The 15863-nt window shown below is 37.1% G+C and overlaps 1 protein-coding gene across 2 annotated transcripts in view; it reads right to left on the reverse strand.

The window, feature by feature from the left end:
- Positions 1-1583: 1583 nt before the first annotated feature.
- The window catches only part of LOC122236230 (ankyrin repeat domain-containing protein 26-like), a 28425-nt gene continuing 14145 nt past the window's right edge, over positions 1584-15863 (reverse strand). The window contains exons 2-6 of one of the 2 annotated variants that reach the window (XM_042977122.1): positions 11155-11445; positions 10401-10618; positions 8916-9144; positions 3209-3254; positions 1584-1806 (exon numbers count right to left, since the gene is read on the reverse strand). In XM_042977122.1, the coding sequence (XP_042833056.1) occupies positions 1673-1806; positions 3209-3254; positions 8916-9144; positions 10401-10618; positions 11155-11445 (918 nt within the window). In that variant the 3' untranslated portion in view covers positions 1584-1672. The remainder of the gene's footprint in view (positions 1807-3208; positions 3255-8915; positions 9145-10400; positions 10619-11154; positions 11446-15863) is intronic. The other variant, XM_042977123.1, reaches the window with a different exon arrangement.

Here is a 15863-nt window from a genome sequence, read left to right on the forward strand (position 1 = left end):
GTGGGACAGTCACCCTGCACAGTGTTGGAGCTCAAGTGAGAGCATCCCTGAAAAGTGAATGATATAGAATAATGAAGTATCACAGACTGGACAGGGTGGGGAGGCATCTGCACAGGGGAAGAATAGCCCAGCGTGGGTTTTCAGAACCTGCAGGGGGGCAAACCATCTGCAGAAGAGGTGGCCTGGCACAGGGTGTCTGAGAAAGGATATGTGTACGTGTCTCAAAGTACTTCCCCACAAAATACTAACTAATTGGAAAGTGGAAAGTTAACATTCCAGGCGAGAAACCTGGCAGATACTACCTCCGCTGGCCAACATTAACATCACCAGTATTGGGACAAATCAAAATTGTAGGTCACATGAGAGGATGCAATGAAAAGAGTAGGTTGTAGTGATACTCTTGCTAAAAATGTATGATCTGAATTTTACCGTAAGGAAACCTAAGAAAAATCCACATTGAAAGACATTGCACATTCCTGGAATTTACTCGTCAAAAGGTTAAAAGTCATGAAAGTCAAGGAAAGACAAAGGAACTGTTCTAGAGTGAAAGAGACAAAGACACACAACTGCATTCAATACATGGCTCTGAACAGGACCTTCCTTGGTATCACGTATACTACAGATAAGTGAGCAAACTTAAAAAGAATTATGAGGAATAAATGATAGAATTATACTGAACCCTTGAACAAAAGAGTTTTGATGGGTGCACTGACTACACATTTTTTTTTCAGTACTGGAAATGTATTTTCTTTTATAATTTTCTTCATGGTATTTTTTTTCTGTAGCTTACATTAAGAATATAGTACGATACATATCATATACAAAAGACCACTGGTAGTAGCAGTGGTTAAGTCTCTGGGGGTCAAAAGTTGTTCATGGCTTTTTGACTGTGGGGGGCAGGGGTCAGAGCCCTTAACCCCATTGTTCAAGCGACAAGTGTATTAGAGTTAATGTTCTGATTGTGAAGGTTGTATGGTAGTTATGTGGAATGTACTGACTTGTAGGATTTAAATGCTACAGGAATCAGGCATCCCGTTAGCAATTTACTTGCAAATGGCTCTGGGGTGGGGGAGGGGCAGTTCTTTTTTCTTTTGTTTCTCTATTTTTTCTTTTCTCTAACTTTGTTTCCAAAAAGCAAATAAAAAATAACTAACTAAATAAATAAATAAATAAATAGAAAAGGTGAAAAGCCTTATGCAAATTTTATTTCTCCATGTGGAAAGAGCTATGAATCAGTGTTGACAATTAAAATTATAAATAGGTTTTATGGCACTATTAAAAATTGTAATATGTACAAACATTGGCAATAGCCATAGCAGGAATACATCAAACTAATGTCTAAATCTTTAGGCCCACATATAGTGATAAAAAATTGGAAAATACAAAAAAGCCATCCATGAACACTACTGAAGTATTAATGACAACTTGTTTGTTTGTGTGCTGTGCAAACAGCAGGGAGTGGAACAGTCTGATGTATGTCAAACCCTCTAGTGCTGCTTTCCACGTACAAAATGTGCTTAAAATTTAATGAGATGCCAAGAAACATAGTTTAAAATATTATACAGATTTTCATTACACACATGTGACACAAAAACATTTTCCTTTAATCAAGATTTTTCCATATAGTGGACAATGTTTTGTAAGCATCCAGTAAATTTTTTCTATTTATTTTTCAAATCATATATTTTTTGTTCAAAATCTGTACATATTCTCGTGACGCTTTCCATACTGGATCTTGATTTAGAATTGAATCATCAGTAGATACTAAAGGAGTTCTACAGGATCCTCGTTCAAATTCGGTAGCAGCTGAAAAGGAAAAGAAAGAATTATCTTCTTTCTCCAAAATACTTTTCACTACAAGTCCTTAAAAAAAAAGAAAGAAAAGAAAAGAAAAGAAGAAAAGAAAAAGAACAAAAGAAAGTTGGGGCCTTTATGAAAAGGTGTTAAGAAAATTGAAAAATAACTACGTACAACTGCAATATGAAACCCAAGATTAGTACTAAATATATTTTGCTCAGGGTTGCACACTGAATTAATTGCTATTGTGGATAAATATCAGAGTTTCTGGTTTTTTCATTACAAGGTGAAATTACAAGATGAGGACACAGTCCACCCTGAACAATCATAAACTATAAACTGAAACATCAAACAGGCATTTCCCAACATTTCTGAACAGGACCTTCCTTGATATACAGATGTAAGTGACAGGTATAAAACACAGCACTACTGGAACACACAGAAGGGACATCCCAGTTTTGCGTCAATATTGTCTGCTTTTTGGTGAAGGTGATATGTAATCTGACACCTGAAGGACAAGGAAAGAGTATGCTAGGTAGAGGGAGGAAGCACATACAAAGAGCTAGAAGTGAGGAAGAACACTTGTGCAATTATGAGTAGTTTAGTTTGAGAAGGTGCTAGAGCAAAGCAGCAGAGTAGGGAAATAGTGAGACAAGGCTGAATAATCTGGCAAGAAGCAAACTGATTTGGGTGTTTTCATTCCATGCTAAGGAATTTAAAGTTTTTCCCAAGGGCAAAAGCAATGACAAAGTCAGTGAGTGAAGATTGAAACCCGTTACCTGTCAAGTGACAGCTATATGACCTCTAATTACTTAACCAAGCATTACTAAGACGACTTTGGCTTTTTGGGTCTTCTATCACTAGCGGAAACAACAATTTGATAAAGCACACCTTTTCTGAGACTTGTGCAGGTTGACAGTTCCATAGGGATGGCACCAGTGAAGGAAGATTATCGCCAGAAATAATAACAGATATATAGATTTAGGGAGATTGAAAAAAACTTCTTTAACGTTTATTTATTTTTGAGAGAGAGACAAACCACAAGCAGGCAGGGGCACAGAGAGAGGGAGACACAGAATACGAAGTAGGCTCCAGGCTCCGAGCTTTCAGCACAGAGCCCTGTGTAGGGTCTGAACCCACCTGAGCTGAAATCAGTCGCCCAACCGACAGAGCCACCTGGGTGCCCCTAGACTTTTGGGGGATTTTAAAAGAGCTATGAAACATGAGGACTAAATGAGGAAGAAGTGTGTTCTTCATCAGGCTCATGTTTTTACATTTTTTATTAGATATGTACAAAAAAAATGTGAATGCAGTATCCATTATCCAAACAATGGAAAGGGATGCCATTTACTATTTATAGTTTATTTCAGAAATCAATGATATCTAACTTCATACATTTTTGGCAACATACCTTCTTCTGGTGCTCTGGTTACTGCTTTCTCCAACTCCCGCTGCATCTGAAATAAGTCAAATATTATTTAGAATGTGTAAGGTAAACAAAAGACATTGTAGGAATTATATATAGCTTACGACATGTGGTCCTGAAACAATACTTGTAGAGATTAAACCGAAGTTAGGGATTGCTTACATAGAAAGACAATCACATGAATACAATAAATTCCTACCTATTTTATGTTAGTTTTAGATAATTGAGAACAGATACATACATACATACATACATACACACACACACGTATATATGTGTGTATATATATGTGTGTGTGTGTGTGTGTATACATATATAAAATGCCATTTAAGTGAATCTGATAAAAAGCACAATTAATATTGATCTATTGAATGTGTATAATCTCTGAAAGGTGATGTTTGATCTTACTGGTACAAAAAAGATTAAACAAGAATCATATTGTATACTGAATTATTACTTGGAAATGATTAGAAAACCTGCCATTTATGAAAGTTTAATCAGTTTTTTACCTTAATGAATTGTTCCTTAAAATGGGCTTTCCATTCTTTCACTTTTAGAAAAACAAAATTTGAAGGAATGCTTTTGCTATTAATTTTTCAGGACTGACTCTTAAATACATATAAAATGAAGAATGTGGGACTGTCATACTGTCATGTGGAAATTCTATTGGCAAAAAATTGAGTAATAATATTTTGCTATCTGTATTATGACTAAAACACGTATTTCTTTTCATATGGACACAAAGATTTCAGAAAATCTCTTTGAAGAAAGGAAAAATAGAGGGTTACAACAGTTTTCAAGCTTAGCTTCTGATTTATAAATTTCTCAATTAGAGATAAGGAAAACAATATACAATTTTCAATTGTAACTTTGTTTCCTTTCTCCAAATTAGGACCCAGTTTGGAAACACTTGACTTATTAAAGTCATGGTTATCTACTTACTTATGAAATGTGTATGAATATTTCCAACTACAGGTGACCCTTGAATAACACAGAGGTTGCGGTGCAGTCAAAAACCTGCATATAATTTTTCATCCCCCCAAAACTTAATTACTAATAGCCTACTGTTGACCGGAAGCCTTACCAGTAACATAAACAGTCGATCCATACATGTTTTGCACAGTAGAATAAGCCAGGGCAAAAAAATGACATTGAGAAAAACAGAAGGAAGAGGAAATACACTTACAGTACTATACAGTATCCAAAAATAATCCATGTGTAAGTAAAGTAGACCCGCACAGTTCGAAACCATGTGGGTCAAGGGTCAATTGTATATTCCTGTCTAGAATGTTCTTATTTAGATCTTTCTTATACAAGGTAGCCTCTCCCTGAATGCCCCAAACGGGCTCCAAAATAGTGCACTGAACATAATCAACACTGATGATAAGGATTCCAATGTCTTTACAAATGTAGGTGTGAGGACAAATGTTTTGGCTGACATGTTTCCCAATATTTTCAGAGACTATTTTCCCTAATACCCTTTTTTAATTGAAGTATAGTTGACAGACAATGTTACACTAATTTCAGTATACAAATTCAGATTGGACAATTGTAGACACTATGCTATGCTCACTACCGTACGTGTAGTTACCCTCTGTCACCATACAACATTAATACAATATTATTGTGGATATTTCATATGCTGTATTCTTCATTCCTGTGACTTACCTATTTTATAACTGGAATTTGTACCTCTTCCTCCTCTTCACCTATTTTGTCCTTACTCTCTACCCACCTCCCCCATACCAACCACCAATGTGTCCTCTGTAGTTATGATTCTGTTTGTTGACTTGTTTAGTTTTTTTATATTCCACATGTAAGTGAAATCAGATGGTATTTATTTGTCTTTCTCCGATTTATTTCACCTAGCATAATACCCTCTAGGTCTATCAATGTTGTCACAAATGGCAAGATCTCATTCTTTTTGATGGCTGAGGTATATTTCATTGTATACATATTACACATCTTCTTTATCCATTCATCTATCGATGGACACTTAGGTTGCTTCCATATTTTGGTTATTGCAAACAATGTCTCAATAAACATAGGGATGCACACAGCTTTTCAAATTAGTGTTTTCTTTTTCTTTGGGTAAATACGCAGTAGTGGAATTAATGAATATCTATTTTTAAGTTTTTGAGGAACCATAACACTTTTTTGACAATAGCATTATATTCAGGCTTATAAAATGAATGGGACAACATTACTATACCAGACTTATAAAATTAATAACTCAATACCAGATGATGGGGGTAGGCTTTATTCAAACTATTTTATATTACCATTAATAAATACTATATAAAATATAAACCACGTTTTTTACATGACATGACTTAAGGAACTACCAAGGTAATGTTGCATCTTTTCCCCAAAAGCTCTTTTCCTAAATATTTACCTCTGTGACCTTCATGTTTATTTCTAGGTAAAAACTGTGTTTCGATGGTGAAAATAGCTTTCAAGTCCATGAATAAGGACACATGTGTACTTTTATGTATACCTTTCCAGTTATCAGAAATATAAGAGGGTGAGAAAATTATACACAGAAAAACTATATATCAGCAAATTTTAATTCAAAGAACATTTTTAAAGAATTTTTAATTAGAAGGATTTTCTCATTACTGTTAGCATTCAAATATGGCCCATAGAAATCTAAGGTTCGGTTGGGGACACTGCAGGATTGAGGGACAAGGAAGTCACAGCCATAGTCTCCATCTCTCCTTTAGTTAGACAGCTCTACTTCTCTCTGTTTTACACAATACAGTTTAATGCAAAAAAAAATTACGTTCTATTCTTTGAAAACAAAATTATTTTGAAGGTATAAAAGTCACTAATTTAGTCAAAATCCCGAATTTTGCATAATAGACAAAGAGGGCTCAGAGAGAGTGTACTTTGCCTGAGGTCATGAAAACAACTAGATGCAGACCAGGAATACACTTCTGGTCTTACCAAGCCTAGAGTTCTATGCCAGTTACTTCCTCATAGTCAGGAAAAATACGTATATTTTAAGTATAACTCAGAGAAAATGAATACATAAAACTTTGTCATGTGGCTCAATAATGTTTAGGTATGAGGCACACAATAGTAGCTCGCTAACTAAATTACAAATTTTAAAGTCATGAATAAAAATAAAGGAACAGAAATTATGTTAACTCCTTTTAGTAGCAGTCAGTTTTTAAGCACAACTTTTTTAAACCACAGGACAGAGAACTTGAGAGAGAGAAGCTTTAGGTGAAGCAAGCAAGCTGAAACTGAGGAAATTCTTCCTGAAAGAATGATTTATTTCTTTCCAAGAAAATTTGGTTTATCAAAATCAATCAACAAATGAGGGAACCCATGGTGTGGTTATTTACAGCAAAATTTAAAACCCAACAGATTTCTCTTTCCCATCTAGCATGCTTCTGTCTAACCTCTCATCATTAGTTGGTATGTACAAAAGACACAATTCACTTTATTTATAATTTAAATCTGGTCAGAAATAATAGGTGAACCTTCACTTCTCACATTTGGACTTATCTCTCTCTCCCTCCTGACAGGAAGGGAGACTTACCTAACGGGTGAATTTGGAGAAGGAGCTAAGCAGTGCTTATGTGTTTCTGAATCTCCTCTTTGAAAAGATGTGCCTGCCCACAGTAACATGAATTTGGGTCTGCTCTCAGCTCTGTGGTAAGCACCCGGCCCCCGGGGTGGGGGTCAAGCATTTGTTTCCTCAATTTACAACTGTGTGGGGACGTGCCCAATTTGGGAGGAAGCCCAATGTGGCTAACATAACCTAAATCATATCCTCCAATTTGTCAGTGTGTATTAGTAATAAAGCTACTAAGTTTCTCTCCATCTCCCTGTCTCCTGTGTTCTGAATTTAGAAAGAGAAGAGCAGTGTTACTTGCCGCCTACCCAGTGTCACCTGTCACAGCTCCACCAAGAAAAATGACTAGACAACACTTACAGAAACATTCTCTTCTTCCTTGACTTTATAACTAATGTACATTGTTCAAAAGCAACGCCCACTCAAAAGAGAGAAAAAGTTGAAAGAAACCATTTTAGAAACAAACATAGAAAGTCAGACAAACTGAGGACACAGAGGAATACCTTCCAAATGAAAGAACATGACAACACCTAAGAAAAAGAAACTAACAAAACGAAGAAAAAAAAAAACTAAGAAAAAAAAAACAGAGATAAGTGATGTACCTCATAAAGAGTTCAAGGTAAAGGTCATAAAGATGCTCAGTGAACTTGGGAGGAGAATGAATGGATCCAGTGATAACATCAACAAAGAGATAGAAAATATAAAAAAGAACCAATCAGAGCTGAAGGATACAATAACAAAAATGACAAATACACTAGAGGGAATCAACAGCAGATAAGAAGATGCAGAAGAACAGATCAACAATTTGCAAGACAGGGTAGTAGAAATCATCCAAGCTGAAAAACAAAAAAGAAAAAACAACTTTAAAAATGAGACAAGTTTAAGGGACCTGTGGGACAACATCCAGTGTAATAATACTTGCATTCAAGGGGTTCCAGAAAAAGAAAAGAGAAAGGGGCAAGAACTCATTTGAAGAAATAAAAGCTTTATTGTAAAAATTCAAATATTTGCTTGATTTAGCTATTTATAAAATGCTCTACAATCGCTCAGCAAGATATTTTATAAAAATTGAAACAAAGGTGCTATAAGTAAAAAAAAAAGGAAAAAGAAAAAAGAGTGCCTTAAGTAAGAAAGCAATTAAAGATGTATTCTCATGTAAGAAAATAGCAAAAATTTAACTTAAAAGAGAAATTAACCATTTTAGTGTTACAAGTTGATTTAATTCATAAAAAGGACTTACCGTGGATTCTTTTTTTTTTTTTTTAAAGTAGCCTCCATGCTTAGTGTAGAGCCCAATGCAGGACTTGAACTCATGACCCTGAGATCAAAACTGAGCTGAGATCAAGAGTTAGATGCTGAAATGACTGAGCCACCCAGGCACCCCCTTGGATTCTTTTAAATAGTAAACATTCATATGTCGTTAAGTGTTTGGAGGACGATCATTCACTGACATACAGGGGTGCAAAAACTGGATGATAGCAAAACCTTCAAATGTTTATGAACCACTGCCAACTGAAAATAAGTCCAAGCATCTAAGTGTACCTGTGGTCAGCAGGCAATAACATTTACTTTCTAAAATCAAATTTAAATGAAAGCTTTTCAAGAAATTTAACATGGGTCAGTTTAGTTATATTTATTGAATACAGTTAATACTAGGTGTCTCTTGTGGTACACCTGGGTGGCTCAGTTGTTTTCAGTGTCCAAATCTTGATTTTGATTCAGGTCATGATCTCATGGTTTTGAGACTGAGCCCCACATTGGGCTCTGTGCTGAGCATGAAACCTGCTTGGGATTCTCTTTCTCCCTCTCCTTTTGCCCCTCCCCTGCATGCACTCACTCATTCTCTCGCTAAAATAAAATAAAAATAAGTATCTCTTGGAAATGAGACAACAAGGGACTAAAATATATATATATATATATATATATATATATATATATATATTCACATATATATATATATAATTTACCTCAATTCTTTCTTAGCACATATAATTATGACTTTTACTTCGTATGTATTAGTTACTTAAACAACTCAGAATTTCACCAAATTAAAAGCAACAATTATATCAGATATCTGAAACCCAAAGTAAAACAGATAATATAACTAACCTTCCACAAGGAAGTCTCCCAGTAGTCATATGACGGCCGTGGTTTTAAGGTAGGAATCACCAAGTTTCCTCTTGGAGTAAGGTTTCCATTGAGCACTGAATTATTTTCAAAATGTCCACAATAAGGTGTTTCCAGGCCTGGGCTCATAGTAAGAGTCCTGAGTAAAGTTTGATGCTGCTGTCTCTCCGCAAGAAGTTTTGTATTGTTCTCTGACAGCCTCTCATTAGTCCTGTGAAGATTAAAAAACACAAATACATTTTCTTTTTCCCTAAATCATTCCTAAATGACTCACATCTTTTTAAGTTTCCATAATAGTAAATAGCATTTGCCATTGAACAGTGTTTTAACACTGAACATGTGACAGAGCACACCTACTATCTAAAATTATACTTTTAAAATTGTTCTAAAGAAATACTTATGTTTCCAGCGGGACCCCTAACGAACAATTCAAATGAGGGAAGGGAGAGAAGTGGCTATCAGTGATGTACACGGCTTAATGAATAATACTTGCTGTCTTCTGGAATGGCTGTACCGGCAGGATCCTTCAGGATGCCATTATATATACATACTTATATTTCGTAAACCTGTTTACAGATATAAAAATAAACCATCCCTCAAAGACATTTTCAAGCATTTGCTTTTACCACTCTTGCACATTTCACTTACTATCTCAAAGAAACTGAGCATTTGACACTGAGGAATCAGTGAGACCAACAATCTCTAGGGGAGATAGTAGATGGCAGAGGTGTGATCAGAAAGAACTAAAACAGCTACAGAGGCAATTAGCTTATAACAGTTACCAAGGCACTGGAGGCAGAATCTGCCCTTTCTGTCTTCAGTCTTCCACAACCTCCCTCCCAGCATGGTGCTCTTTTTTGCCACTTTGGGAATTATACTCCCCTTCATCCCTCTGTGAGTCTTTCTGTATTTCACATGTATGCCATTATGTAAAGTAGAAAAAACATAAAGGATAGTTTGTCTCAAGGCCCACTCTAGTAATAATACCAAAGTTCACAATCAAGAGAATAAATGTACCAAGGTGCCAGGATGAGTAGTAGTAGTAGTACTTGAGCTTTTAGGTTAAAGTTGTCATCTTCCAAAAATGAAATCATCGACATTTCTATTTAGGGTACTTCTGGCAAGCAATTTTATAATAATATACTTCTAAATGAGAAAGCTTCAAACAATGCACTTAAAGACTAGCAGATCCGATCAATGGAAAATATACAGGGTGGGGGGTGCGGGGGTGGGGTGGGGGAAGAGGTCCTGTAAAACCAAAAAGAACCAAAAAGAAGAGGAGGGATGCAAACTGTCCTGGACTAACACTTCAAAGGTAAGTTCACTTAGAAACATCATTTTCCAAAATTACACGATCTAGTTGGCTTTCACTTCCTACTCATCTCATGATCTTGGCTCCACAGAAATTATGCTTTAGAGGCAAATTAATAAGCTAAATTTCTTGTCTATGATTCTGTTTTGGCTTACCTGTTCAGCTTATTTCTCAAGGACTTTCTAACTTTTAATTCTTCTAGGTAGAGTTGCCTGTAGGTTTCCAACTCTGTTTTAGTAGATTCTTCTTGAGACGTCTTCATTGTAGAGACCTGAGATTCCAGATCTTTAATTCTAAGTTCCATTTGACTTCTCGTTGAAGCATGAGCATTTTCTCTTAACTGGTCCAAGTTTTCTTGAGCTGCTGCTTGTGCCTAAAGCAAATTAACGGGATAGTTTTAAAATAGCTATAATCTGAATAATTAATTATACCTGTTTCCTTTAGTTCTGAGTCAGTGATTCAGAGAGCAATTTTAAATGAAAAAAAAAGCTCAAGTGTAAAATATTTATCATCAATGTCAACTGAATTAAATATGATTTATAAAATTAAAGTTCAATCATTCTTGTATTAGTATTCACACAATCTGATAATTCAAATAATAGAATCAATGACAAAATTTTAAAAGTCAACAATAACCTTAAGAATAATCCAAGTACAGTGCAATTTTTAAATCATAATTTTTCTTTTCCTCTTAATAGTGAGACTAGTTGTTTAAATCATCATTTTTTCTTATCCTCTCGATTTAGTAGGAACAATGATGAAAACTGAACTCGTTCAAGGGACGAACAAATGCCTCCAGAAGTCTACAAATTACCATAAAGCAAGTAGAGGAAACCCATACAACACATCTATCCAAAATGGAATTTGCAGTGAAATGAATGAAAGCACATTACAGATGAATCAATTAACCTGTAAAAACAGGTTGACTTCGTGTAATTTTTCTACCATGTCCAGTCGTGCTCTTTCTTCAACCTCCCGTTTATACTGTTCCACTTGACTGCGCTCTACCATATTCATTTCCATAAATTGTTTCAATTTTACTACTTCTTGTTGTAAGTTCTTGTTATCGCTCTCTAGTTTTTCACGTTCTTCTTCGAAAGCTTTCATTGATAATAACTCTTGTTGAAGAATTTGATTTTTTGCATCCAGGTGTAGACATTTTGAAGATGTAGTTTCCAGTTGTGTTGTAAGGACATCAGCCTGCATGAATAAAACACTATAGTTTGGAAGTGGAGTGAAAAGAGTCTAACCCAAAACTACTATCAAATTTTTTTTCAGATTTTAAGTAACCTCTAAGCCCAGTGTGAGGCTTGAACTCACAATCTCAACATCAAGGGTGACTGAACCAACCAGGCACTCAAAATGTTAAATAAACTCATTTGCAATAAAATGTTCCCTGTCTTAGAATGTGGACCCTTAAACAACTCAGAAAATCAAGAGCAAAGTTAAAGCCATCAGGTGTTACTGAAATAGATCTTTGCTATCATTGTCTTTACTACACAACATTTGCACTTGATTCTATACTTTTATTTTTCTATCATTCTTTCATATCTTTCTTTCATAAAATAAGTCCCCTCTTAGGAGAAAGTCTCTTAGCCCTTCCCCGATCTTAACACTCCATAATTTTTAAAGAAGTTTTAGCAATATCATATTGACTTATGTATGCCCGAGTCAAAAAATACTTCCCAAGATAAGCCTCTGAAAATAAGACTCTAATTCATGAATCTCTAAGTAATGTTTCTAATGCCACGGCCTTTTTCGGAGCTGCAAATGTTTTCATGCTAATTTGAACTGCGTTCCCGGGAGAAATGATTCTCCAGGTTATGAAATCACATCTCCCAGTATAAAACTTTAATTGTATAATCCACATATTTTTTTGAGACAAAAAAAATTAATTCAATACTGTTATCTTGTAATCCTTTGTTACTTTCTAGAAAATAAGAGATCATACTAAACAACAACAACAACAACAACCACAACAACAAAACTGGCTGGAGTTTCAGTGATGCTGAGTTGGGAAGGTCTTCCATCCATTATATATGATTGGTAAGACAAGGTGAGTGGATGTGGTCATTTTATAAATTTGTTGATACTTCTGTGAAAATCCTGCCCCTTAAATATATGCTGGCTTCAGTAACTGGTTTCTAGTGAGCAGAATATGCAGAACTGCTGTGATTTTTAACGTTTTATTTATTTTTGAGACAGAGAGAGACAGAGCATGAACGGGGGAGGGGCAGAGAGAGAGGGAGACACAGAATCGGAAGCAGGCTCCAGGCTCTGAGCCATCAGCCCAGAGCCCGACGCGGGGCTCGAACTCACGGACCGCGAGATCGTGACCTGAGCCGAAGTCGGCCGCTTAACCGACTGAGCCACCCAGGCGCCCCACTGCTGTGATTTTTAAGGCCAGCTTGGACAATGTGATACAGCTTCCATCTCACTTTCTTTCTCTAGGGAAGCTCACCCTTAGAACCCAGCCACCACGTTTTGAGGAATCCCAGGCTACCTAGTGAGTCTTCATGTAGATACTCCAGCTGAGACTAGCCAACGTCCTAGCCAAAGGCCAGCTTCAACAGCCAAACACGTGCATGAACAAGCCTTTAGATGATTCTAGTCTCCAGCTTCCAGTTATGCCAGCTGATGCCAAATGAAGAAGAAATGAGTTGCCCTACTCTGCTTTGCCTAAACTAAAGATTGGTGAACAAGATAAATGCTGTTTTGAACTACTAGGCTTTGAGGTGGCTTATTATGCAGCAGTAAATTACTACCACAGATACTGATACTAAAAACGTTGTGCTGCTATTCAAAAAAACCTAAAACTAAACTTCCTTTGAACCAGGAGGTAGGTGGAACATGGAAAGATGTAGAAAAGCATAAGAATGAGACCCAAAAAGGGCCTCCACGAGACTCTTAGTGGAAGCCTGATGGCCTGTGAAGAGGCTGACAGCAAGGGCTTCTAAGCAAGTGAAGAAAATGACACTGGAGGAAAGGGAAGTCATGCTACAAAATACCTGAGAGTAAACGGATAGGAAAGAGAAACTAAAGAAAGACTATGCAACTGAAAGGAACCAGGACTTAGTGGGTTCAAGTATCTGTTTCTCATTTACAGCCTCTCTACATGTGGAACTGTCAAATAAGGCTGACATGAAGAAATGGCTTTTGGGTTACGAGAAAATCCAAGGTGCTACCAGGAAAACAGAAAGATTTAAGGTATGCCTCCAATTTTTTAGGGATCTTAAGAGTATAAGATTTTTTTTAAAAGTAGGTTCCACACCTGACATGGGGCTTAAACTCAGCACCCAGAGATCAAGTGTCACATGCTCTACCAACTGAGCCAGCCAGGAGCCCCAAGAGTAGACGAATTTTAAAGGCATCGTCATATAAGAGCTTCACAGGAAACCTGAAGCGAAAAGCTGATCTCAAAAGGACTTGGGAGGGTCGCTTTGCTAAAACACGGCATGAAATCCAGTAATAATTACAGAAAACTAAAAAAAGGTAAGAGATTTATAGTAGCAAACATACTATTTGCTAGCTTGGACTAAAAGAGACCAAATCGTGCAAAATGAAAAGAGTCCTTTGGGTCTTAGAAGTCCCACAGGGAGGAAGCAGGAAGAAAAAACAGCTGCAAATACAGGTCATTCCTTATGAAAAGGAAGGAACCAAGAGCTCAAAGAGTAAAGAAAGGGAAGAGACATGGAGAAAGTATTCCCGTGGTTAGGACTAAGTCCTAACTTAAGAACTGACAGCATGCATCAGGCTATATTTCAAAACTCTTATGGACTAGGCTGCTTCCCATCTTCTTTTTCTGAATGGAAGAGTCTTCAGCAGTTGACTACAATCTTGCATTTGTGAGTGGTAAATAACTGTCTCTTTCGTTCTCAAGTCCTCATATTGAGAACACTTGCACTCAAGGGGCTATACTTTAGATACCATAACCCAGGCAGCTTATCCCCACTGCACCTGATTAAGATGGTAAGATCATGGGGTGCCTGGGTGGCTCAGTCAGTTAAGCGTCTGACTTCAGCTCAGGTCACGATCTCATGGTCCATGAGTTTGAGCCCCATGTCGGGCTCTGGGCTGATGGCTCAGAGCCTGGAGCCTGCTTCCGATTCTGTGTCTCGCTCTCTCTCTGCCCTTCCCCCGTTCATGCTCTGTCTCTCTCTGTCTCAAAAATAAATAAATGTTAAAAAAAATTTTTAAAAAAAGATGGTAAGATCTTGGACTCAAGCAATTAAAACAATAAACGTGAATCATCACGTCAAGAAAAGAAAGGGCAAGAACCATAGGACCCTCTCAATAGACGCAGAGAAAGCATTTGACACAACACAGCATCCTTTCTTGATAAAAACCCTCAAGAAAGTAGGGAGAGAAGGAGCATACCTCGACATCCTAAAAGCCATATATGAACAACCCGACGCTAATATTATCCTCAGTGGGGAAAAATGGGAGAGTCTCCCCCTAAGGTCAGGAACAAGACAGGGATGTCCACTCTCGCCACTGTTACTCAACATAGCATTGGAAGTCTTAGCCTCTGCAATCAGACAACCCAAAGAAATAAACGGCATCCACATCGGCCAGGAGGAGGTCAAACTTTCCCTCTTCGCAGATGACACGATAATCTATACGGAAAACCTCAAAGATGCCACCACAGAAAGGCTCGAATGGATTCATGAATTCGGCAAAGTTGCAGGATATAAAATCAGTGCGCAGAAATCGGTTGCATTCCTATACACCAACAATGAAGCAACAGAAAGAGAAATCAAGGAATCGATCCCATTTACAGTTGCACAAAAAGCCACAAAATACGTGGGAATAAATCTAACCAAAGAGGTGGAAAACGTATGCACTGGAAACTATAGAAAGCTTATGAAAGAAATGGAAGAAGACACAAAAAAATGGAAAAAGTGTCCATGCTCCTGGATAGGAAGAACAAATATTGTTAAAAGGTCGATACTACCCAAAGCAATCTACATGTTCAATGCAATCCCTATCAAAGTAACACCAGCATTCTTTACAGAGCTAGAACATATAATCCTAAAATGTGTATGGAACCAGAAAAGGGCCCGAAGAGCCAAAGCAATCTTGAGAAAGAAAACCAAAGCAGGAGGCATCACAATCCCAGACTTCAAGCTATACTACAAAGCTGTAATCATCAAGACAGTATGGTACTGGCACTAGAACAGACACTCAGATCAATGGAACAGAATACAGAACCCAGACATGGACCCACCAACGTATGGCCAACTGATCTTTCACAGAGCAGGAAAGAATATCCAACGGCGTAAAGACAGTCTCTCCAGCAAGCGGTGCTGGGAAAACTGGACAGCGACATGCAGAAGAATGAACCTGGACCACTTGCTTACGCCATACACAAAAATAAACTCAAAATGGATGGAAGACCTCAATGCAAGACAGGAAGCCATCAAAATCCTCGAGTTGAAAGCAGGCAAAAACCTCTTTGATCTTGGCCGCAGCAACTTCTTATTCAACACGTCTCCGGAGGCAAGGGAAACAAAAGCAAAAATGAACTACTGGGACCTCATCAGACTAAAAGGCTTCTGCACAGCGAAGGAAACAATCAGCAAAACGAAAAGGCAACTGACAGAAGGGGAGAAGGTATT

The sequence above is a fragment of the Panthera tigris genome (assembly GCF_018350195.1).
Source record: "Panthera tigris isolate Pti1 chromosome D3 unlocalized genomic scaffold, P.tigris_Pti1_mat1.1 chrD3_random_Un_scaffold_51, whole genome shotgun sequence".
Classification (NCBI taxonomy): Eukaryota; Metazoa; Chordata; class Mammalia; order Carnivora; family Felidae; genus Panthera; species Panthera tigris.